Raw genomic sequence first — 26,029 nt, 5'->3', positions numbered from 1 at the left:
GTAACAAAGCCTGCACTGGGTGGAGATGCTAACACCTCCCCCAGGCAGGAATTGTCACACCTGGCGGTGAGCCTCAAAGGCTCACCTCCTTTGTGCCAACCCAGCAGGACACTCCAGCTAGTGGAGTTGCCCGCCCCCTCCGGCCAGGCCCCACTTTTGGCGGCAAGGCCGGAGAAAATAATGAGAAAAACAAGGAGGAGTCACTGGCCAGTCAGGACAGCCCCTAAGGTGTCCTGAGCTGAAGTGACTCTAACTTTTAGAAATCCTCCATCTTGCAGATGGAGGATTCCCCCTATAGGGTTAGGATTGTGACCCCCTCCCCTTGGGAGGAGGCACAAAGAGGGTGTACCCACCCTCAGGGCTAGTAGCCATTGGCTACTAACCCCCCAGACCTAAACACGCCCTTAAATTTAGTATTTAAGGGCTACCCTGAACCCTAGAAAATTAGATTCCTGCAACTACAAGAAGAAGGACTGCCTAGCTGAAAACCCCTGCAGAGGAAGACCAGAAGACGACAACTGCCTTGGCTCCAGAAACTCACCGGCCTGTCTCCTGCCTTCCAAAGATCCTGCTCCAGCGACGCCTTCCAAAGGGACCAGCGACCTCGACATCCTCTGAGGACTGCCCCTGCTTCGAAAAGACAAGAAACTCCCGAGGACAGCGGACCTGCTCCAAGAAAAGCTGCAACTTTGTTTCCAGCAGCTTTAAAGAACCCTGCAAGCTCCCCGCAAGAAGCGTGAGACTTGCAACACTGCACCCGGCGACCCCGACTCGGCTGGTGGAGATCCGACGCCTCAGGAGGGACCCCAGGACTACTCTGATACTGTGAGTACCAAAACCTGTCCCCCCTGAGCCCCCACAGCGCCGCCTGCAGAGGGAATCCCGAGGCTTCCCCTGACCACGACTCTTTGAACCTAAAGTCCCGACGCCTGGGAGAGACCCTGCACCCGCAGCCCCCAGGACCTGAAGGACCGGACTTTCACTGGAGAAGTGACCCCCAGGAGTCCCTCTCCCTTGCCCAAGTGGAGGTTTCCCCGAGGAATCCCCCCCTTGCCTGCCTGCAGCGCTGAAGAGATCCCGAGATCTCTCATAGACTAACATTGCGAACCCGACGCCTGTTCCTACACTGCACCCGGCCGCCCCCGCGCTGCTGAGGGTGAAATTTCTGTGTGGACTTGTGTCCCCCCCGGTGCCCTACAAAACCCCCCCTGGTCTGCCCTCCGAAGACGCGGGTACTAACCTGCAAGCAGACCGGAACCAGGGCACCCCCTTCTCTCCATTCTAGCCTATGTGTTTTGGGCACCACTTTGAACTCTGCACCTGACCGGCCCTGAGCTGCTGGTGTGGTGACTTTGGGGTTGCTCTGAACCCCCAACGGTGGGCTACCTTGGACCAAGAACTGAACCCTGTAAGTGTCTTACTTACCTGGTAAAACTAACAAAAACTTACCTCCCCCAGGAACTGTGAAAATTGCACTAAGTGTCCACTTTTAAAACAGCTATTTGTCAATAACTTGTAAAGTATACATGCAATTTTTATGATTTGAAGTTCCTAAAGTACTTACCTGCAATACCTTACGAATGAGACATTACATGTAGAATTTGAACCTGTGGTTCTTAAAATAAACTAAGAAAAGATATTTTTCTATACAAAAACCTATTGGCTGGATTTGTCTCTGAGTGTGTGTACCTCATTTATTGTCTATGTGTATGTACAACAAATGCTTAACACTACTCCTTGGATAAGCCTACTGCTCGACCACACTACCACAAAATAGAGCATTAGTATTATCTATTTTTACCACTATTTTACCTCTAAGGGGAACCCTTGGACTCTGTGCATGCTATTCCTTACTTTGAAATAGCACATACAGAGCCAACTTCCTACAACCGTGCACGCTGATACTAATAGCCCCGTACTGACATCGTCAACATTGCTTCACGGAGCTTCTTCTACTGTCAATGAAGCCTCACATGCCACTGAGAATATATCCGCATCTGCTAACAATGAGCAACGATCACATTTTGCATCCAGATCCTCAATCAATGCGATTATCAGCATGGCTCCTGAGCACAGGACATTTAAACATTCCTCTAGAGTGCAGGGACATTCTATCTAAAGCCAGAGCAGCCAGCACCAATAAGGCTTACTCATGTAAGTGGAAAAGGTTTTGTTTGTGGTGTCATCAACAGCAAATTGATCCTCTTTCCTCATTTCCGGAGCAGATATTACCTTATTTGTTGCATTTAGCGCATTCAGGCCTTGCGCATTTCTCAATAAAGGTTCACCTGGCTGCGATTGCGTCTTATAGACGGTCAGACTTTTCACCTTCATTATGGTCCTCTAGGTACGATTTCTGAAAGGGCTTTTCAGAGTGTTTCCACCATTCAGACCTCCTCCTCCCTCTTTAAATATTGTTCTCGCGCAACTTATGAAGCAGCCTTTCGAGCCAATTCATAGAGCTTCTATGAAATTCCTCTCCTGGAAAGTTGCCTTACTTGTGGCCCTCGCATCAGCCAGACAAGTCAGTGAGATTCAAGCACTTTCCATACAGGAGCTGTCCGTGCGCTTACAACAGGGGCAGTTTTTTCTTCAGCAGTGCTGTTCGCTGGTGTTCTGCTGCAAGATATTTGTAGAGCAGCAACTTGGAAGAGGTGCCATACGTTTACCAGACATTACTGCTTGGAAGCATTATCTCAAGGAGAGGTAGCGGTGGGACAAGCAGTCCTCCGGAATCTTTTCCAGTGAAGGTGAGCTACTTCTTTCATCCAACCATCCTAATGTCAGGTATGCACATTGTCTGTGACTAGTCGTCTCAAATTCATGCTAAATACTTATTGTGATGTGCCTATAATGTTTAATATATATTTTCTATCTATTGGTGTGTGTGTTAACATACTTTTAATGTATGTATTGAACAAATTGCAGGAGTATAATGTGCAATTGTACTGCTTACTACTCTGATTAAAGCATATGGATCTATGAAAGTTCCAATACTGGAGTAAGAAAATTAGTTACTTACCTGTAACTTTAGGTTCGATGGCATCTGTCGCTGTAGATACGCATGTTTTGCAATAGCTCGCCATCTGGTGTTGGGCCGGAGTGTTACAAGTTGTTTTTCTTCGAAGAAGTCTTTCGAGTCACGGGACCGAGTGACTCCTCCTTTTGTGTCCATTGCACATGGGCGTCGACTCTATCCTCGATTGTTTTTTTTCCGCCATCGGGTTCGGACGTGTTCCTGTCGCTCCGAGTTTCGGAACGGAAAGATAGCTAAATTCGAAAGATTTTCGTCGGTATTGTTGCGTTCGGCGTAGTTGGATTCAACACCGCATCGAAGATCGAAGAGCTCCGGTGCCCTTCGGGGTAGTTTTTCGATCCCCAGTCGGGGCCTGGTCGGCCCGACCGCGTGCAGCAGAACGCCGATGGAACGGACCCCGTTCCGTTTCTGTCCCAAATGCCACAACAAATACCCCTATACAGACCAACACTTGGTCTGTAACCTGTGCCTGTCACCTGAGCACAGTGAAGACACCTGCGAGGCCTGTCGTGCGTTCCGGTCCCGAAAAACTCTCCGAGACCGTCGAGCCAGAAGACTTCAAATGGCGTCCGCGCCGACAGCCCACCGAGAGTTCGAGGAACAAGAAGAGGAAGGTACCTTCTCGATACACGAATCGGACTCCGAGGAATTCAATGCCCACGAACCGTGAGTAAGACGTCGAAAACAACACATAAGAAGATTGACAAGGCCCAGGGGACGCCACTGCCACCAGGCCATGGCTCGACCCATAAATTCGGTGACCGACCGTCGGCACCGAAAAAGGGCCAAACAGTGCCGAGACAGTCCGACTCCGGTCGAGACACCGGTACGCAGCCTTCTCGGGACCGAGAAAGTGCTGGAGACAAGCATCGACACCGAGATAGCGGTGTAGACACGGCTCAACGCCGAGATAGCGGCACCGACGAAGATCGACGCCGAGAGGTTTCGGACCCGAAAAAGAGAAAAGTCAGCTCGGAGCCGAAAAAAGATGCAGACAGGGTTTCGGTGCCAAAACAACCTGCAACCGACCCAGTTTCAGGCTCTTATACAGAGGAGCATTCACTAACCTCCCAAATGCGAAAGCATAGGTTCGAGGAAGAGCTGCAATCTACCGATGTAGACCATACGCAAAAGCGTATCTTCATACAGGAGGGAACAGGGAAAATAAGCACCCTTCCCCCTATTAGAAGAAAAAGAAGACTGGAGTTCCAAACTGAACAAACACCACAAACAAAGGTGGTGAAAAAGGTTACTCCACCACCCTCTCCTCCGCCTGTAATTCACGTCTCACCAGCACAAACTCCATCACATTCCCCAGCTCACACCACCATGAGCCAGGGTGACCAGGATCAGGACGCATGGGACTTATACGACGCCCCAGTGTCAGATAACAGCCCGGAGGCATACCCTACGAAGCCATCTCCACCAGAGGACAGCACTGCGTATTCTCAAGTGGTGGCTAGAGCAGCACAATTTCACAATGTAAGCCTCCACTCAGAACAGGTCGAGGATGACTTTTTATTCAACACCCTCTCCTCCACCCACAGCTCCTACCAAAGCCTGCCTATGCTCCCTGGTATGCTCCGGCACGCAAAAGAAATTTTTAAGGAGCCGGTCAAAAGTAGGGCAATCACACCAAGAGTGGAAAAAAAGTATAAGGCGCCCCCTACAGACCCTGTTTTCATCACTGCACAGCTGCCACCAGATTCCGTCGTTGTAGGAGCAGCTAGGAAAAGGGCCAACTCCCACACATCTGGGGATGCACCACCCCCAGATAAGGAAAGCCGCAAGTTCGATGCAGCTGGAAAGAGAGTCGCAGCACAGGCTGCAAACCAGTGGCGCATCGCCAACTCTCAAGCACTACTTGCGCGCTATGACAGAGCCCATTGGGATGAGATGCAACACCTCATTGAACATCTACCCAAAGACCTACAAAAAAGGGCAAAGCAAGTGGTTGAGGAAGGTCAAAACATTTCAAACAACCAGATACGCTCCTCCATGGACGCAGCAGACACTTAATACATCTGTGACCATCAGAAGGCATGCATGGCTACGAACGTCTGGGTTTAAACCAGAGATACAGCAGGCAGTTCTCAATATGCCTTTCAATGAAAAAGAACTGTTCGGTCCAGAAGTGGACACAGCGATAGAAAAACTTAAAAAGGACACGGACACTGCTAAAGCAATGGGCGCACTCTACTCCCCGCAGAGCAGAGGAAACTACGGCACCTTCCGCAAAACACCCTTTAGAGGGGGGTTTCGGGGTCAGGCCACACAAGCCAGCACCTCACAGGCAACACCGTCCAGTTACCAGGGACAGTACAGGGGAGGCTTTCGGGGCCAATACAGAGGAGGGCAATTCCCTAGGAATAGGGGAAAATGTCAAAGCCCCAAAACCCCTGCAACTAAGCAGTGACTCACATGTCACTCATCCCCTCCACACAACACCAGTGGGGGGAAGAATAGGTCATTATTACAAAGCATGGCAGGAAATCACTACAGACACTTGGGTTCTAGCAATTATCCAACATGGTTATTGCATAGAATTTCTACAATTCCCTCCAAACATACCACCAAGAGCACAAAATTTATCACAACATCATTCCGAGCTCCTGGAGACAGAAGTTCAAGCACTATTGCGAAAGAATGCAATCGAATTAGTACCAAACAAAAAAATAAACACAGGAGTTTATTCACTGTACTTCTTAATACCAAAGAAGGACAAGACGCTAAGACCAATCCTAGACCTCAGGATAGTAAACACATACATCAAATCAGACCACTTTCACATGGTCACACTACAAGAAGTGCTACCATTGCTCAAACTACACGACTACATGACAACCTTAGACCTCAAAGACGCGTATTTCCATATACCAATACATCCATCGCACAGGAAATACCTAAGGTTTGTATTCAAAGGAATACATTACCAATTCAAAGTATTGCCTTTCAGTTTAACAACAGCACCAAGAGTCTTTACAAAATGTCTAGCAGTAGTCGCTGCACACATCTGAAGGCAGCAAATACATGTATTCCCGTATCTAGACGACTGGCTAATCAAGACCCATTCGTTAGCAAAGTGCTCACACCACACAAATCAAATCATACAAACCCTCTACAAACTGGGGTTCACCGTCAACTTCGCAAAATCAAACATCCTGCCGTGCAAAGTACAACAGTACCTAGGTGCCATAATAAACACAACAAAAGGAGTAGCCACTCCAAGTCCACAAAGAATTCAAAACTTCAACAACATCATACAACGCATGTATCCAACACAAAAGATACAAGCAAAGATGATATTACAACTCCTAGGCATGATGTCTTCATGCATAGCCATTGTCCCGAACGCAAGACTGCACATGAGGCCCTTACAACAGTGCCTAGCATCACAATGGTCACAAGCACAGGGTCACCTTCTAGATCTGGTGTTAATAGACCGCCAAACTTACCTCTCGCTTCTATGGTGGAACAATATAAATTTAAACAAAGGGCGGCCTTTCCAAGACCCAGTGCCACAATACGTAATAACAGATGCTTCCATGACAGGGTGGGGAGCACACCTCGATCAACACAGCATACAAGGACAATGGAACGTACATCAAACAAAACTGCATATAAATCACCTAGAACTGCTAGCAGTTTTTCAAGCACTAAAGGCTTTCCAACCAATAATAGTTCACAAATACATTCTCGTCAAAACAGACAACATGACAACAATGTATTATCTAAACAAGCAAGGGGGGACACACTCAACGCAGTTGAGCCGGTTGGCACAAAGAATATGGCATTGGGCAATTCACAACCAAATTCGCCTAATAGCACAGTTTATCCCAGGGATTCAGAATCAACTCGCAGACAATCTCTCTCGATCACCAACAGGTCCACGAATGGGAAATTCACCCCCAAACTCTGAACGCTTACTTCAAGCTCTGGGGAACACCTCAGAAAGACTTGTTTGCGACAAAAGAGAACGCAAAAATGCCAAAACTTCGCATCCAGATACCCACACAGGCAGTCCCAGGGCAATGCCCTATGGATGAACTGGTCAGGGATATTTGCCTACGCTTTTCCTCCTCTCCCTCTCCTTCCTTATCTGGTAAACAAACTCAGTCAAAACAAACTCAAACTCATATTAATAGCACCAACTTGGGCAAGGCAACCCTGGTACACAACGCTGCTAGACCTATCAGTAGTACCACACATTAAACTGCCCAACAGACCGGATCTGTTAACACAACACAACCAACAGATCAGGCACCCCGATCCAGCATCGCTGAATCTAGCAATCTGGCTCCTGAAATCCTAGAATTCGGACACTTACAACTTACACAAGAGTGTATGGAAGTCATAAAGCAAGCCAGAAGGCCATCCACCAGGCACTGCTATGCAAGTAAATGGAAGAGGTTTGTTTGCTACTGCCATATTAATCAAATCCAACCATTACACGCAACTCCAAAAGATGTAGTGGGTTACTTGCTTCACTTACAAAAATCTAACCTAGCTTTCTCTTCCATTAAAATACACCTTGCAGCAATATCTGCATACCTGCAGACTACCTATTCAACTTCCCTATATAGGATACCAGTCATTAAAGCATTCATGGAGGACCTTAAAAGAATTATTCCACCAAGAACACCACCTGTTCCTTCATGGAACCTAAATGTTGTCCTAACTAGACTTATGGGTCCACCTTTTGAACCCATGCACTCCTGCGAAATACAGTTCCTAACCTGGAAGGTTGCATTCCTCATCGCCATTACTTCCCTAAGAAGAGTAAGCGAGATTCAGGCGTTTACAATACAAGAACCTTTTATACAACTACACAAGAATAAGGTCGTCCTAAGGACTAATCCTAAATTTTTACCAAAGGTTATTTCACCGTTCCATCTAAATCAAACAGTGGAACTTCCAGTGTTCTTCCCACAGCCAGATTCCGTAGCTGAGAGGGCACTACATACATTAGATGTCAAAAGAGCATTAATGTATTACATTGACAGAACTAAAAACATCAGAAAGACTAAACAACTATTTATTGCATTCCAAAAACCTCATGCAGGAAACCCAATATCAAAACAAGGTATAGCCAGATGGATAGTTAAATGCATCCAAATCTGCTACCTTAAAGCTAAACGACAGCTGCCCATTACACCAAGGGCACACTCAACCAGAAAGTAAGGTGCTACCATGGCCTTTCTAGGAAACATCCCAATGCAAGAAATATGTAAGGCAGCCACATGGTCTACGCCTCACACATTCACCAAGCACTACTGTGTAGACGTGTTATCCGCACAACAAGCCACAGTAGGGCAAGCCGTATTAAGAACATTGTTTCAGACTACTTCCACTCCTACAGGCTGAGCCACCGCTTTTGGGGAGATAACTGCTTACTAGTCTATGCAAAACATGCGTATCTACAGCGACAGATGCCATCGAACTGAAAATGTCACTTACCCAGTGTACATCTGTTCGTGGCATCAGTCGCTGTAGATTCGCATGTGCCCACCCGCCTCCCCGGGAGCCTGTAGCAGTTCGGAAGTTACCTTCAACTATTTGTATATATATAATTTCAACCTTATATAGGTACATACTTAGTCACTCCATTGCATGGGCACTATTACTACAATACAACTCCTACCTCACCCTCTGCGGGGAAAAACAATCGAGGATAGAGTCGACGCCCATGCGCAATGGACACAAAAGGAGGAGTCACTCAGTCCCGTGACTCGAAAGACTTCTTCGAAGTAAAACAACTTGTAACACTCCGGCCCAACACCAGATGGCGAGCTATTGCAAAACATGCGAATCTACAGCGACTGATGCCACGAACAGATGTACACTGGGTAAGTGACATTTTCATTCTCCAGTATTGGAATCTTTCATAGATTCACATGCGACCTGCCCTACTCCCCGGAGAAGCTCACCTTCACCTCCCTTTCTTTTTCATGTTATACACCCTTGTGCTTTGAAAATCTGAGGTACTGGAGATTCTCTCAGGAGGGTTCTAAAGGGTGGTGTCTCCTGATTGGTGGATTCTGAAGTTTGGTCCTTTTTCTTAAAATTACTCTGATAGTGTTAAATTATGAGGCCTAAGGGCTCTTAGGTTTAAATCTATGGTAACACTGCTTGTTTAAATGTACCGGGGGCTCCCATCTCGACGACTGGGTATGATTCAAGCATGTGAATGTATGAAAGATTCCAATACTAGAGAACTGAAGTTACAGGTAAGTAACTAATTTTCATATTGCTCATAAATCCCTTTTGAATCATCTGTGGCCAACTATGTGTCCCGTTTGCCTCGACTTCCTGATCCACCAACATTTGTTTCTGACACAAGAAACTCTGTGGATATTTTTTTTATTTGAGTTGGTGTATCCACAAACTATTCAATAGCTCTGTACCATTAATAAACCTAAGGCTCGCTTTCCAAACATACATGTTATTCTTCATAACCTCCTGTCTCCTCTAGATCCGTTTCTTTCATGCTGAGACACAAAACTAGATGATTGCTGTCCTCTAAAGGGTCTGTATCCTCTTTAAAAAGATGCTTGACTAATTTCTTCACCATAGATGATGAAGTTGCTTACTCCAGCTGGGAGAGGGTACTTGGTAATGAATGGACGGCTCTTGATGATGTAGTGGTTCTAGTTGCATCTTTAGTAATGCAGTGAGTCATTGTTGATGTAGGGCTTCACACAGTTTTACTCTTTTCCGATAAGCTGTAATGTAATGATGAAGGCCACACAGTTAGCACCTTGCCTTGAATGAAATGGCTGTTTTTTTTTATTTTCTGTGAAACTGGACTATAAACTGCTCATTGTTTTTTTTTTTTTTTTTTATATACAGGAGTTTGCCTTTAGTCGAAAGATCACTGTCCTCAAACCTCTGATCCTTCCCAATGACCTCACAGTGAAAGACGCCCTTCATCGTGTGCTTAAGTTACCATCTGTTGGCAGTAAAAGATACCTTACAAACAAGGTACCTTTGAACCATATTGGTTTCTGTCTGTTAAATGAGCTTCTAAATGCTATTTTTAATTAAGGAATTGACGTTTAATGGTGGAGGTGAGTGATTAGTAACAAACAGACTTATGTTCTAGGTACAGTAATGAATGTTGTTAGTTGGGGAAACGACCTCAACCATGCGTTGTAAACAGCGCAGACGTTTCCCACGCAAGGGTAACCACGCTCGCCTAAACAATGCATGTCTGTTTCTGTGCCTTAGCCACGCATGTGCTGAACTATGCATATGAGTGGTTAAGGCACAGAAACACCCATGCTTTCTTCAGGAGAGGATGCTGTGAGGTAAGTGGGGCAGGAGTGGGGGTGGATTAAGGAATTGGGGGGGGTCTATTTTTTTTTTTTTAAGGTGTGGGGGCTTTGGGGCTTTTTTTAAGGAATTAGTGTGGGAGTTGGGCTAGGGGCGAGAGTGGGGCTGGGGCAGGAGTGGGGAAGGTGGATTAAGGGATTGGGATGGGTGGGGGCGGCCTATTTTATTCTTTTTTTTAAAGGAATTAGGGTGGGGGGTTGGGCTAGGGTGGAAGTGACGCAGTGAGTTGAGTGGAGCAGGGGTGGGGGGGTGAATTAAGGGATTGGGGTGGGTGGGAGTTGGAGCTGAGGGAAGGCAATTTTTTGTGTAAGGCAGGGTACAGGGTTTGGGTATTTTTCTGAGGAATTAGGGTGTGGGTTTGGGCTAGGGGTGGAAGTGACACGGTGAGGTGAGTGGGGCTGGGGCAGGGGTGGGTGGGTGTATTAAGGGATTGGGTTGGTTGGGGGGCTGTGGCGAGCTGTTTTTTTATTTTTTATTATTGTAATTATTTTTAATGGGGAGGTTGAAGGGAGGGAGGACAGAAGAGGAGGAAAGGTCGGGAGAGGACACAGTGAGGTAAGTGGGGTTGGCAGGTATTTTTAGTGGTGGGGCGGATTGAGGGCTGTGGGTGGTGTTGAGGTGCTTTTAGTTTTTACGGGCGGAGGTATGTTTTTTTTATTTATTTTTTTTATTTTTTTAATCCGCTCGGGGTGGGTGGGGATTCGGGGTAATTTAGCTCTTAGGGGCTGAGGTGGGGGGTTGAGATAGTTTATTAGTTTATTCTTTGGGGGGCTGAGGTGGGGGGCTCGGGGTATGTAGAAAGTTGGCTCTTTATGCACTATTTCAAAGTAAGGAATAGTATGCACAGAGTCCAAGGGTTCCCCTTAGAGGTAAAATAGTGGCAAAAAGAGATAATACTAATGCTCTATTTTGTGGTAGTGTGGTCGAGCAGTAGGCTTATCAAAGGAGTAGTGTTAAGCATTTGTTGTACATACACACAGGCAATAAATGAGGAACACACACTCAGAGACAATTCCAGGCCAATAGGTTTTTGTATAGAAAAATATCTTTTCTTAGTTTATTTTAAGAACCACAGGTTCAAATTTTACATGTAATACTTTGGATGAAAGGTATTGCAGGTATGTACTTTAGGAACTTTGAATAATCACAATAGCATATATACTTTTCAAATAAAACATATAGCTATTTTAAAACTAGACTTAGTGCAATTTTCACAGTTCCTAGGGGAGGTAAGTAATTGTTAGTTTTTGCAGGTAAGTAAACCACCTACGGGGTTCAAGTTTGGGTCCAAGGTAGCCCACCATTGGGGGTTCAGAGCAACCCCAAAGTTACCACACCAGCAGCTCAGGGCCGGTCAGGTGCAGAGTTCAAAGTGGTGCCCAAAACGCATAGCCTTCAATGGAGAAGGGGGTGCTCTGGTTCCAGTCTGCCAGCAGGTAAGTACCTGCGTCTTCGGAGGGCAGACCAGGATGGGTTTGTAGGGCACCGGGGGGGACACAAGTTAGCACAGAAAGTACACCCTCAGCAGCACGGGGGCGGCCGGGTGCAGTGTGCAAACACACGTCGGGTTTTCAATTGGAATCAATGGGAGACCAAGGGGTCTCTTCAGCGATGCAGGCAAGGGGGGGGGCTCCTCGGGATAGCCCCCACCTGGGCAAGGGAGAGGGCCTCCTGGGGGTCACTCCTGCACTGGAGTTCCGATCTTTCAGGTCCTGGGGGCTGCGGGTGCAGAGTCTTTTCCAGGCGTCGGGATCTGGGAGTCAGGAGCCTCGGGATTCCCTCCGCAGGCGTCGCTGTGGGTGCTCAGGGGGGGCAACTCTGGCTACTCGTAGTCGCCGGGAGTCCTCCCTGAAGTGTTGTTTCTCCACAAGTCGAGCCGGGGGCGTCGGGTGCAGAGTTGCAAGTCTCACGCTTCTGGCGGGACACGCAGTTGTCTTTAAGTTGCTCCTTTGGAAACTAAGTTGCAGTCTTTGGTGAACAGGGCCGCTGTTCTCAGGAGTTTCTTGGTCCTTCTAGAGCAGGGCAGTCCTCTGAGGATTCAGAGGTCGCTGGTCCTGGGGAAAACGTTGCTGGAGCAGTGTCTTTTCGAAGTGGGGAGACAGGCCGGTAGAGCTGGGGCCAAAGCAGTTGGTGTCTCCGTCTTCTCTGCAGGGTTTTTCAGCTTAGCAGTCCTCTTCTTCTTAGGTTCCAGGAATCTGAGTTCCTAGGTTCAGGGAGCCCCTAAATACAGAATTTAGGGGTGTGTTTAGGTCAGGGAGGGCAGTAGCCAATGGCTACTGTCCTTGAGGGTGGCTACACCCTCTTTGTGCCTCCTCCCAAGGGGAGGGGGTCACATTCCTATCCCTATTGGGGGGATCCTCCATCTGCAAGATGGAGGATTCCTAAAAGTCAGTCACTTCAGCTCAGGTTGCCTTAGGGGCTGTCCTGACTGGCCAGTGACTCCTCCTTGTTTTTCTCATTATCTCCTCCGGCCTTGCCGCCAAAAGTGGGGGCGTGGCCGGAGGGGGTGGGCAACTCCACTAGCTGGAATGCCCTGTGGTGCTGTAACAAAGGAGGTGAGCCTTTGAGGCTCACCGCCAGGTGTTACAGATCCTGCAAGGGGGAGGTGATAAGCATCTCCACCCAGTGCAGGCTTTGTTACTAGCCACAGAGTGACAAAGGCACTCTCCCCATGTGGCCAGCAACATGTCTCGAGTGTGGCAGGCTGCTAAAACCAGTCAGCCTACATGGGTAGTTGGTTAAGGTTTCAGGGGTCACCTCTAAGGTGCCCTCTGGGGTGTATTTTACAATAAAATGTACACTGGCATCAGTGTGCATTTATTGTGCTGAGAAGTTTGATACCAAACTTCCCAGTTTTCAGTGTAGCCATTATGGTGCTGTGGAGTTCGTGTTTGACAGACTCCCAGACCATATACTCTTATGGCTACCCTGCACTTACAATGTCTAAGGTTTGGCTTAGACACTGTAGGGGCCCAGTGCTCATGCACTGGTGCCCTCACCTATGGTATAGTGCACCCTGCCTTAGGGCTGTAAGGCCTGCTAGAGGGGTGACTTATCTATACTGCATAGGCAGTGTGAGGTTGGCATGGCACCCTGAGGGGAGTGCCATGTCGACTTACTCATTTTGTCCTCACCAGCACACACAAGCTGGTAAGCAGTGTGTCTGTGCTGAGTGAGGGGTCCCCAGGGTGGCATAAGAAATGCTGCAGCCCTTAGAGACCTTCCCTGGCATCAGGGCCCTTGGTACCAGGGGTACCAGTTACAAGGGACTTACCTGGATGCCAGGGTGTGTCAATTGTGTAAACAAAAGTACAGGTTAGGGAAAGAACACTGGTGCTGGGGCCTGGTTAGCAGGCCTCAGCACACTTTCAAATCAAAACATAGCATCAGCAAAGGCAAAAAGTCAGGGGGTAACCATGCCAAGGAGGCATTTCCTTACACAACCCCCCTCCCCCCAAACGAAAGAGGATGAGACTAACCTTTCCCAAGAGAGTCTTCATTTTCTAAGTGGAAGAACCTGGAAAGGCCATCTGCATTGGCATGGGCAGTCCCAGGTCTGTGTTCCACTATAAAATCCATTCCCTGTAGGGAGATGGACCACCTCAACAGTTTTGGATTTTCACCTTTCATTTGCATCAGCCATCTGAGAGGTCTGTGGTCAGTTTGAACTACAAAGTGAGTACCAAAGAGGTATGGTCTCAGCTTCTTCAGGGACCAAACCACAGCAAAGGCCTCCCTCTCAACGGCACTCCAACGCTGCTCCCTGGGGAGTAACCTCCTGCTAATGAAAGCAACAGGCTGGTCAAGGCCATCATCATTTGTTTGGGACAAAACTGCCCCTATCCCATGTTCAGAGGCATCTGTCTGCACAATGAACTGCTTGGAGTAATCTGGAGCTTTTAGAACTGGTGCTGTGCACATCGCTTGTTTCAGGGTATCAAAGGCCTGTTGGCATTCTACAGTCCAGTTTACCTTCTTGGGTATTTTCTTGGAGGTAAGTTCTGTGAGGGCTGTCACTATGGATCCATATCCCTTCACAAACCTCCTGTAATACCCAGTCAAGCCAAGGAATGCCCTGACTTGAGTCTGGGTTTTTGGAGCTGCCCAGTCCAGAATGGTCTGGATCTTAGGCTGGAGTGGCTGAACTTGGCCTCCACCTACAAGGTGCCCCCAGTAAACCACAGTTCCCTGCCCTATCTGGCATTTGGATGCCTTGATAAAGAGGCCTGCTGATTGCAGAGCCTTCAAAACCTTCTTCAGGTGGACCAGGTGATCTTGCCAGTTGGAGCTGAAGACAGCAATGTCATCAAGATAAGCTGCACTAAAGGACTCCAAGCCAGCAAGGACTTGATTCACCAACCTTTGGAAGGTGGCAGGGGCATTCATTAAACCAAAGGGCATAACAGTAAACTGATAGTGCCCATCAGGTGTGGAGAATGCTGTCTTTTCTTTTGCTCCAGGTGCCATTTTGATTTGCCAGTACCCTGCTGTTAAGTCAAAGGTACTTAAGAATTTGGCAGCACCTAATTTATCAATCAGTTCATCAGCCCTTAGAATGGGATGGGCATCTGTCTTGGTGACAGAATCAAGTCCTCTGTAGTCCACACAGAACCTCATCTCTCTCTTTCCATCTTTGGTGTGAGGTTTGGGGACTAAGACCACTGGGCTAGCCCAGGGACTGTCAGAGTACTCAATGACTCCCAATTCCAGCATCTTGTGGACTTCCACCTTGATGCTTTCCTTAACTTGGTCAGACTGTCTGAATATTTTGTTTTTGACAGGCATGCTGTCTCCTGTGTCCACATCATGGGTACACAGGTGTGTCTGACCAGGGGTTAGGGAAAAGAGCTCAGCAAACTGTTGCAGGACCTTCCTGCAGTCAGATTGCTGTTGGGTAGAGAGGGTGTCTGAGTAGATCACTCCATCAAATGAGCCATCTTTAGGGTTTGATGAAAGGAGATCAGGGAGAGGTTCACTCTCAGCTTCCTGGTCCTCATCTGTTACCATCAACAGATTCACATCAGCCCTATCATGGAAGAGCTTAAGGCGGTTCACATGGATCACCCTCTTGGGGCTCCTGCTAGTGCCTAGGTCCACCAGGTAGGTGACCTGACTCTTCTTCTCTAGCACTGGGTAAGGGCCACTCCATTTGTCCTGAAGTGCCCTGGGAGCCACAGGCTCCAGAACCCAGACTTTCTGCCCTGGTTGAAATTCAACCATTGCAGCCTTTTGGTCATACCAAAACTTCTGGAGTTGTTGGCTGGCCTCAAGGTTTTTAATTGCCTTTTCCATGTACTCTGCCATCCTTGAACGTAGGCCAAGTACATAGTCCACTATGTCTTGTTTAGGCTCATGAAGAGGTCTCTCCCAGCCTTCTTTCACAAGAGCTAGTGATCCCCTTACAGGGTGGCCAAACAGAAGTTCAAAGGGTGAGAACCCTACTCCCTTCTGAGGCACCTCTCTGTAAGCGAAGAACAGACATGGCAAGAGGACATCCCATCTCCTTTTGAGTTTTTCAGGGAGCCCCATGACAATGCCCTTTAATGTCTTGTTGAATTTCTCAACAAGGCCATTAGTTTGTGGATGATATGGTGTAGTGAACTTATAAGTCACTCCACACTCATTCCACATGTGTTTCAGGTATGCTGACATGAAGTTGGTACCTCTGTCAGACACCACCTCCTTAGGGAAGCCCACTCTGGTAAAAACACCAATGAGGGCCTTGGATACTGCAGGGGCAGTAGTCGACCTAAGGGGAATAGCTTCAGGGTATCTCGTAGCATGATCTACTACTACTAGTATGTACATATTCCCTGAGGCTGTGGGAGGTTCAAGTGAACCCACTATGTCCACACCCACTCTTTCAAAGGGGACCCCCACCACTGGAAGTGGAATGAGGGGGGCCTTTGGATGTCCACCTGTCTTACCACTGGCTTGACAGGTGGTACAGGAGACACAAAACTCCTTGACTTTATGGGACATGTTGGGCCAGTAGAAGTGGTTGACTAGTCTCTCCCACGTCTTGGTTTGTCCCAAATGCCCAGCAAGAGGAATATCATGGGCTAAGGTCAGTATGAACTCTCTGAACTCCTGAGGCACTACCACTCTCCTAGTGGCACCAGGCTTGGGATCTCTTGCCTCAGTGTGCAGGAGTCCATCTTTCCAATAGACCCTATGTGTTCCAGTTTTCTTGCCATTGGACTCTTCAGCAGCAGCTTGCTGCCTAAGGCCTTCAAGAGAGGGACAGGTTTCTTTCCCCTTACACAACTGCTCCCTTGAGGGTCCCCCTGGGCCTAGGAGCTCAACCTGATAAGGTCCCAACTCCATAGACTCAGTTCCCTCAGAGGGCAGAACTTTTTCCTGGGAAGAGAGGTTCTCTTTTTGTGGTTGTGTTGCAGCTGGTTTCCCAGTTGTCTTTCCTTTCCTCTTCGTAGGCTGGTCCCTTTTTTTCAGGCTCCAGCTCTACTTTTTCACCCTGAGCCTTGCACTGTGCCCTTGTCTTGACACACACCAGTTCAGGGATACCCAGCATGGCTGCATGGGTTTTCAGTTCTACCTCAGCCCATGCTGAGGACTCCAGGTCATTTCCAAGCAGTCTACTGGGATATTTGAGGAGACCACCACCTCTTTCAGGCCATTGACCCCTCCTCACTCTAAAGTTACCATAGCCATGGGATGTACTTTAGTTTGATTGTCAGCATTGGTGACTGGATAAGTTTGTCCAGCCAGGTATTGACCAGGGGAAACCAGTTTCTCTGTCACCATGGTGACACTGGCACCTGTATCCCTCAGGCCTTCTACACTTGTCCCATTAATTAAGAGCTGCTGCCTGTATTTTTGTATGTTAGGAGGCCAGGCAGCCAGTGTGGCTAAATCCATCCCACCCTCAGAGACTAATGTAGCTTCAGTGTGACACCTGATTTGCTCTGGGCACACTGTTGATCCCACTTGGAGACTAGCCATTCCAGTGTTAGCTGGAGTGGAGTTGGAAGTGGTACTTTTCTTGGGACAGGCCTTGTGTAAGGAAATGCCTCCTTGGCATGGTTACCCCCTGACTTTTTGCCTTTGCTGATGCTATGTTTTGAATTGAAAGTGTGCTGAGGCCTGCTAACCAGGCCCCACCACCAGTGTTCTTTCCCTAACCTGTACTTTTGATTCCACAATTGGCACACCCTGGCATCCAGATAAGTCCCTTGTAAGTGGTACCCCTGGTACCAAGGGCCCTGATGCCAGGGAAGGTCTCTAAGGGCTGCAGCATGTCTTATGCCACCCTGGAGACCCCTCACTCAGCACAGACACACTGCTTGCCAGCTTGTGTGTGCTGGTGAGAACAAAATGAGTAAGTCGACATGGCACTCCCCTCAGGGTGCCATGCCAGCCTCTCACTGCCTATGCAGGTATAGATAAGTCACCCCTCTAGTAGGCCTTACAGCCCTAAGGCAGGGTGCACTATACCATAGGTGAGGGCACCAGTGCATGAGCACTGTGCCCCTACAGTGTCTAAGCAATACTTTAGACATTGTAAGTGCAGGGTAGCCATAAGAGTATATGGTCTGGGAGTCTGTTTAACACGAACTCCACAGCACCATAATGGCTACACTGAAAACTGGGAAGTTTGGTATCAAACTTCTCAGCACAATAAATGCACACTGATGCCAGTGTACATTTGATTGTGAAACACACCCCAGAGGGCACCTTAGAGGTGCCCCCTGAAACCTTAACCGACTATCTGTGTAGGCTGACTGGTTCCAGCAGCCTGCCGCATCCGAGACATGTTGCTGGCCCCATGGGGAGAGTGCCTTTGTCACTCTGAGGCCAGTAACAAAGCCTGCACTGGGTGGAGATGCTAACACCTCCCCCAGGCAGGAGCTGTCACACCTGGCGGTGAGCCTCAAAGGCTCACCCCTTTGTGCCAGCACAGCAGGACACTCCAGCTAGTGGAGTTGCCCGCCCCCTCCGGCCACGGCCCCCACTTTTGGCGGCAAGGCCGGGGAAAATAATGAGAATAACAAGGAGGAGTCACTGGCCAGTCAGGACAGCCCCTAAGGTGTCCTGAGCTGAAGTGACTCTAACTTTTAGAAATCCTCCATCTTGCAGATGGAGGATTCCCCAATAGGATTAGGGATGTGACCCCCTCCCCTTGGGAGGAGGCACAAAGAGGGTGTACTCACCCTCAGGGCTAGTAGCCATTGGCTACTAACCCTCCAGACCTAAACACGCCCTTAAATTTAGTATTTAAGGGCTCCCCTGAACCTAAGAATTGAGATTCCTGAAACTACAAGAAGAAGATGACTGCTGAGCTGAAAAACCCCTGCAGAGGAAGAACAGATGACACCAACTGCTTGGGCCCCAGACTTACCGGCCTGTCTCCTGCCTTCCACAAGAAACCTGCTCCAGCGACGCTTTCCAAGGGACCAGCGACCTCTGAATCCTCTGAGGACTGCCCTGCTTCAAGAAAGGCAAGAAACTCCCGAGGACAGCGGCACTGCTCCAAAAGAACTGCAACTTTGTTTCAAGGAGCAGATTTAAAGACCCCTGCAACTCCCCGCAAGAAGCGTGAGACTTGCAACACTGCACCCGGCGACCCCGACTCGACTGGTGGAGAACCAACACCTCAGGGAGGACCCTCCGGCGACTCCAAGACTGTGAGTAACAAAAGTTTTCCCCCCTGAGCCCCCACAGCGACGCCTGCAGAGGGAATCCCGAGGCTCACCCTGACCGCGACTGCCTGAACTCCATTTCCCGACGGCTGGAAAAGACCCTGCACCCGCAGCCCCCAGCACCTGAAGGAACGGAACTCCTGTGCAGGATTGACCCCCAGGAGGCCCTCTCCCTTGCCCAGGTGGTGGCTACCCCGAGGAGCCCCCCCCTTGCCTGCCTGCATCGCACCCTTGGTCCCCCATAGGAAACTATTGGAAACCCGACGCGTGTTCCCACACTGCACCCGGCCGCCCCCGCGCTGCTGAGTGTGTACTTTCTGTGTGGACTTGTGTCCCCCCCGGTGCCCTACAAAACCCCCCTGGTCTGCCCTCCGAAGACGCGGGTACTTACCTGCTGGCAGACTTGAACCGGGGCACCCCCTTCTCTCCATTGAAGCCTATGTGTTTTGGGCACCTCTTTGACCTCTGCACCTGACCGGCCCTGAGCTGCTGGTGTGGTGACTTTGGGGTTGCTCTGAACCCCCAACGGTGGGCTACCTTGGACCCAAATCTGAAACCTGTAAGTGACTTACTTACCTGTGAAACCTAACAATACTTTACCTCCCCCAGGAACTGTGAAAATTGCACTGTGTCCACTTTCAAAACAGCTATTTGTGTTTTATGTAAAAAGTATAAATGCTACTGTAATTATTCAATGTTCCTAAAGTACGTACCTACAATACCTTTCAAATTAGATATTACATGTAGAATTTGAACCTGTGGTTCTTAAAATAAACTAAGAAGAGATATTTTTCTATAACAAAACCTGTTGTCTGAATTTGTCTCTGAGTGTGTGTTCCTCATTTATTGCCTGTGTGTATGTACAACAAATGCTTAACACTACTCCTTGGATAAGCCTACTGCTCGACCACACTACCACAAAATAGAGCATTAGTATTATCTCTTTTTGGCCGCTATCTTACCTCTAAGGGGAACCTTTGGACTCTGTGCATGCTATTCCTTACTTTGAAATAGCACATACAGAGCCAACTTCCTACACCTTGTCTCCAGTTTGGTGTCCAGGCTGATTACAGCTACGACACCAGGCCTTTTTGGGATCAAAGTTTTTACCCTTGTACCCAAATTGTTTTGTGAAGAGGCTCTGGGCCCACCCTCCTGTGCAGGTTTTTGGGGGTCTGAAAAAGACTCTTTACTATTTTTGTTTTTGGATGTCTCAACACTATTCCCCTGGGGTGGCTTTGTGACCCCTTTCTTTTGGTCACCCCCTGTGGAAGTCTTGGTCACCCTAGTCTTGACCCAATGGTCCGCCTTCTTTCCCAATTCTTGGGGAGAAATTGGTCCTAGGTCTACCAGATGCTGATGCAGTTTATCATTTGAACAATTACTTAACAGGTGTTCTTTCACAAATAAATTGTACAGCCCATCATAATCATTAACACCACTGCCTTGAATCCAACCATCCAGTGTTTTCACTGAGTAGTCCACAAAATCAACCCAGGTCTGGCTCGAGGTTTTTAGAGCCCCCCTGAATCTAATTCTATACTCCTCAGTGGAGAATCCAAAGCCCTCAATCAGGGTTCCCTTCATGAGGTCATAAGATTCTGCATCTTTTCCAGAGAGTGTGAGGAGTCTATCCCTACACTTTCCAGTGAACATTTCCCAAAAGAGAGCACCCCAGTGAGATCTGTTCAAGTTTCTGGTTACACAAGCCCTCTCAAAAGCTGTGAACCATTTGGTGATGTCATCACCATCTTCATATTTAGTTACAATCCCTTTAGGGATTTTCAACATGTCAGGAGAATCTCTGACCCTATTTATGTTGCTGCCACCATTGATGGGACCTAGGCCCATCGCTTGTCTTTCCCTTTCTATGGCTAGGATCTGTCTTTCCAAAGCCAATCTTTTGGCCATCCTGGCTAACAGGTGGTCCTCTTCACTGAGGCTATCCTCAGTGATTTCAGAGGTGCTGGCCCCTCCTGTGAGGGAAGCAGCATCTCTGACTATCACAGTTGGAATCAGGGATTGAGGGTCCCTGCGTTCCCTAGTTAGGACTGGAAGGGGGGAATTCTCCTCCAGTTTACTATCATCATCCTCTGGGTTGTCATCCTCAGAGGGGTTGACTTTTTCAAACTCTGCCAAAAGCTCCTGGAGCTGTTGTTTGGAGGGTCTTGAGCCAATTGTGATTTTCTTTATTTTGCAGAGTGACCTTAGCTCCCTCATCTTAAGATGGAGGTAAGGTGTGAGGTCGAATTCCTCCACATTCACATCTGCACCAGGCATTATGTTTCTAAAAGTTGGAATACTTTTTAAGAATCTAAAACTAGTTCCATAATCTAATTCAAACTTTCACAAAACTTTTAAACTCTAAAAGAAATGCTAACAGGGACTAACGCAAGGCCCTAGCAGGACTTTTAAGAATTTAGAAAAATAGTTCAAATTGCAAAAATCTATTTCCAATGACAATTTTGGGAATTTGTCGTGTGATCAGGTATTGGCTGAGTAGTCCAGCAAATGCAAAGTCTTGTACCCCACCGCTGATCCACCAATGTAGGAAGTTGGCTCTGTATTCACTATTTCAAAGTAAGGAATAGTATGCACAGAGTCCAAGGGTTCCCGTTAGAGGTAAGATAGTGGCAAAAAGAGATAATACTAATGCTCTATTTTGTGGTAGTGTGGTCGAGCAGTAGGCTTATCAAAGGAGTAGTGTTAAGCATTTGTTGTACATACACACAGGCAATCAATGAGGAACACACACTCAGAGACAATTCCAGGCCAATAGGTTTTTGTATAGAAAAATATGTTTTCTTAGTTTATTTTAAGAACCACAGGTTCAAATTTTACATGTAATACTTTGGATGAAAGGTATTGCAGGTAAGTACTTTAGGAACTTTGAATAATCACAATAGCATATATACTTTTCAAATAAAACACATATAGCTATTTTAAAACTAGACAGTGCAATTTTCACAGTTCCTAGGGGAGGTAAGTAATTGTTAGTTCTTGCAGGTAAGTAAACCACCTAAGGGGTTCAAGTTTGGGTCCAAGGTAGCCCACCGTTGGGGGTTCAGAGCAACCCCAAAGTTACCACACCAGCAGCTCAGGGCCGGTCAGGTGCAGAGTTCAAAGTGGTGCCCAAAACGCATATGCTTCAATGGAGAAGGGGGTGCCCCGGTTCCAGTCTGCGGGCAGGTAACTACCCACGTCTTCGGAGGGCAGACCAGGAGGGTTTTGTAGGGCACCGGGGGGGACACAAGTTAGCACAGAAAGTACACCCTCAGCAGCACGGGGCGGCCGGGTGCAGTGTGCAAACACACGTCGTGTTTTCAATTGGAATCAATGGGAGACCAAGGGGTCTCTTCAGCGATGCAGGCAAGGGGGGGGGGGGGGGGCTCCTCGGGATAGCCACCACCTGGGCAAGGGAGAGGGCCTCCTGGGGGTCACTCCTGCACTGGATTTCCAATCTTTCAGGTCCTGGGGGCTGCGGGTGCAGAGTCTTTTCCAGGCGTCGGGATCTGGGAGTCAGGCAGTCGCGGTCAGGGGGAGCCCCTGGACTCCCTCTGCAGGCGTCGCTGTGGGGGGTTGGGGGGGTAACTCTGGCTACTCACGATCTCGTAGTCGCCGGGGAGTCCTCCCTGAAGTGTTGTTTCTCCACAAGTCGAGCCGGGGGCGTCGGGTGCAGAGTTGCAAGTCTCACGCTTCTGGCAGGAAACGCAGTTTTCTTTAAGTTGCTCCTTTGGAAACAAAGTTGCAGTCTTTGGTGAACAGGGCCGCTGTTCTCGGGAGTTTCTTGGTCCTTCTAGAGCAGGGCAGTCCTCTGAGGATTCAGAGGTCGCTGGTCCTGGAGAAAGCGTCGCTGGAGCAGTGTCTTTTTGAAGTGGGGAGACAGGCCGGTAGAGCTGGGGCGAAAGCAGTTGGTGTCTCCGTCTTCTCTGCAGGGTTTTTCAGGTTAGTAGTCCTCTTCTTCTTAGGTTGCAGGAATCTGAGTTCCTAGGTTCAGGGGAGCCCCTAAATACAGAATTTAGGGGTGTGTTTAGGTCAGGGAGGACAGTAGCCAATGGCTACTGTCCTTGAGGGTGGCTACACCCTCTTTGTGCCTCCTCCCAAGGGGAGGGGGTCACATTCCTATCCCTATTGGGGGGATCCTCCATCTGCAAGATGGAGGATTCCTAAAATTCAGAGTCACTTCAGTTCAGGTTGCCTTAGGGGCTGTCCTGACTGGCCAGTGACTCCTCATTGTTTTTCTCATTATCTCCTCCGGCCTTGCCGCCAAAAGTGGGGCCGTGGCCGGAGGGGGCGGGCAACTCCACTAGCTGGGATGCCCTGTGGTGCTGTAACAAAGGGGGTGAGCCTTTGAGGCTCACCGCCAGGTGTTACAGCTCCTGCAAGGGGGAGGTAATAAGCATCTCCACCCAGTGCAGGCTTTGTTACTAGCCACAGAGTGACAAAGGCACTCTCCCCATGTGGCCAGCAACATGTCTCGAGTGTGGCAGGCTGCTAAAACCAGTCAGCCTACACGGGTAGTTGGTTAAGGTTTCAGGGGGCACCTCTAAGGTGCCCTCTGGGGTGTATTTTACAATAAAATGTACACTGGCATCAGTGTGCATTTATTGTGCTGAGAAGTTTGATACCAAACTTCCCAGTTTTCAGTGTAGCCATTATGGTGCTGTGGAGTTCGTGTTTGACAGACTCCCAGACCAAATACTCTTATGGCTACCCTGCACTTACAATGTCTCAGGTTTGGCTTAGACACTGTAGGGGCCCAGTGCTCATGCACTGGTGCCCTCACCTATGGTATAGTGCACCCTGCCTTAGGGCTGTAAAGCCTGCTAGAGGGGTGACTTATCTATTCTGCATAGGCAGTGTGAGGTTGGCATGGCACCCTGAGGGGAGTGCCATGTTGACTTACTCGTTTTGTTCTCACCAGCACACACAAGCTGGCAAGCAGTGTGTCTGTGCTGAGTGAGGGGTCCCCAGGGTGGCATAAGATATGCTGCAGCCCTTAGAGACCTTCCCTGGCATCAGGGTCCTTGGTACCAGGGGTACCAGTTACAAGGGACTTACCTGGATGCCAGGGTGTGCCAATTGTGTAAACAAAAGTACAGGTTAGGGAAAGAACACTGGTGCTGGGGCCTGGTTAGCAGGCCTCAGCACACTTTCAAATCAAAACATAGCATCAGCAAAGGCAAAAAGTCAGGGGGTAACCATGCCAAGGAGGCATTTCCTTACAGGGTAGTTTACTTATTAGGGGGCAAGGTTTTAGGGCTCGGGCGAGTGCGGGATGTTGTGGTAGTTTAGTTTTGAGGGGTGGGGTAGTTTATTTTTTTTAGGGCTCAGGGCGGGTAGGGGGACTGGGTAGTTTATTTTAGGGGTGGGTGGGATGGGGGTCAGGGTAGTTTATTTTTAGGAGTGGGGATAGTTTTTTTTTTTTTTTTTGGCTCAGGGTGGTGTGGGTGTTGGGGTAGTTTTACTTTTATGGGGTGAAGGGGTTGGGATAGTTGTTTTTAGGTTTAGGGCGGGTGGGGGTCGGGGTACTATTAGGTAGTTTTTGGCCTCAAGGCGGGTGGGGGAGTGGTAAGATAGAACCATGCATGCCGTTTTCACACATGCCTTTACTAGGAATGCTTTTACAACAAAATTTCATTGTAAAGGCATGCGTGGAAACAACGCAGTCGTTGTTCCGACCGTGTTGTTAAGGCATGCGTGGTTCTATCATACAACCTGTTAGTTTTATCTAAAGAGGATAGTGGTCTGAAGTGAGTGCTATGTGCTGAATGCTATAAATGTTATGTAATGAATGAGGTGAGTGTTAACACAGTAAAGTTGTTGTGTCATCAACAAGGTGAGTGATATGTAATGAATGAAGTTAGTGGCTTAATCAGTGTACCCAGATCTTGCACCACCATGCTGATATCTCACACCGCTCAGTTGTTCTCCTGCCATGGACTAATTGCCTGTGTTGAGGGCAATTTCTGCCTTTGGCTCTGATGAGAGAACTGCTTGTTGGTCACTGGGATTAGTCCCTGGTAGTGGTTGAATTAAAGACCTGTGGGGTGCGTCAACACAGGGCATCATGGGTGCCTTTAGATCGTAATAATTGGTAGTGTGTTTAAATTCAAAATCTTAGGTATTTAATTCCATGTTTGGTCTCTTGTACTTTTTAGTGCCATCTCTGGTCATAAACTGAAACAAGAGGCTAATGGAAGAACAACTAATTTTAAAACGAGCATTAGAAAAGGATGTAGGTCTGGCCTAAGCGGCTGGTACAATGTTAATAGGTGCCAGATAGGAAAAGGCCCTACCTCCAGCTCTGGATTTGTGTATCCTTGAGACTACTAACACATTTTGGTAGGCAGACTAAGTTTTTGTGCGGTTGGTAGCTTTTTACCTTATTCTGAACGTATTTCGGTGATGTCAAGTTCACAGCCCTAAAGGTGAATAAAAGTGCTTTGAATTTAATTATTTTCCTTATAGGAAGCCTGTCGAGAGTTTTCCGTCCCTTTCAAATTTAATTGTATTTTAGGATATTCTGGACCAGACGAGCCGCAGCATTCTGGACTCATTGTAGTAAATTCACAAGCCCTTGGGGCTCCCCAAGGAGTGGAACATTTGCATAATCCAGCCTGGATGTTATTAGGGCATGAGTAATGCATTTGCAAGTGTTTCCTGGTAGAAATGTAAATGTTTTTGTTAGAAATGGGGTTTCTGTTTGGCTACGGTATGCACCTAAGCCAGGCAGAACCCACCCTCTACTCGGGGCAAGTATGTTACACACCAAAAATAACCAGTGCTCACCCCCTGGTAGCTAGGCACAGAGCAGTCTGTCTTATCCCCAGAGGTCATGTGTAAAGCATTTGAGCAACGCTGCAGATACACATGCTGTGCATACGTCTGGCATCTAGTGTTGGGCTCGGAATGTTACAAGTTGTTTTTCTTTGTAGAAGTGTTTTCGAGTCACGAGATCAAGTGACTCCTCCTCTTCGGCTCCATTGCGCATGGGTAT

General features: G+C 48.2%; 1 protein-coding gene across 2 annotated transcripts in view; it reads left to right on the top strand.

The window, feature by feature from the left end:
- Positions 1–26,029, top strand: part of PFAS (phosphoribosylformylglycinamidine synthase) — a 546,904-nt gene that overhangs the window by 246,204 nt on the left and 274,671 nt on the right. For both annotated transcript variants that reach the window (XM_069244293.1, XM_069244295.1), the window contains one exon: positions 9,887–10,018. In XM_069244293.1, the coding sequence (XP_069100394.1) occupies positions 9,887–10,018 (132 nt within the window). The remainder of the gene's footprint in view (positions 1–9,886; positions 10,019–26,029) is intronic.

Source organism: Pleurodeles waltl, chromosome 7 (genome assembly GCF_031143425.1).
Source record: "Pleurodeles waltl isolate 20211129_DDA chromosome 7, aPleWal1.hap1.20221129, whole genome shotgun sequence".
Classification (NCBI taxonomy): domain Eukaryota; kingdom Metazoa; phylum Chordata; class Amphibia; order Caudata; family Salamandridae; genus Pleurodeles; species Pleurodeles waltl.
This window is presented reverse-complemented; position numbering and strand designations above follow the sequence as displayed.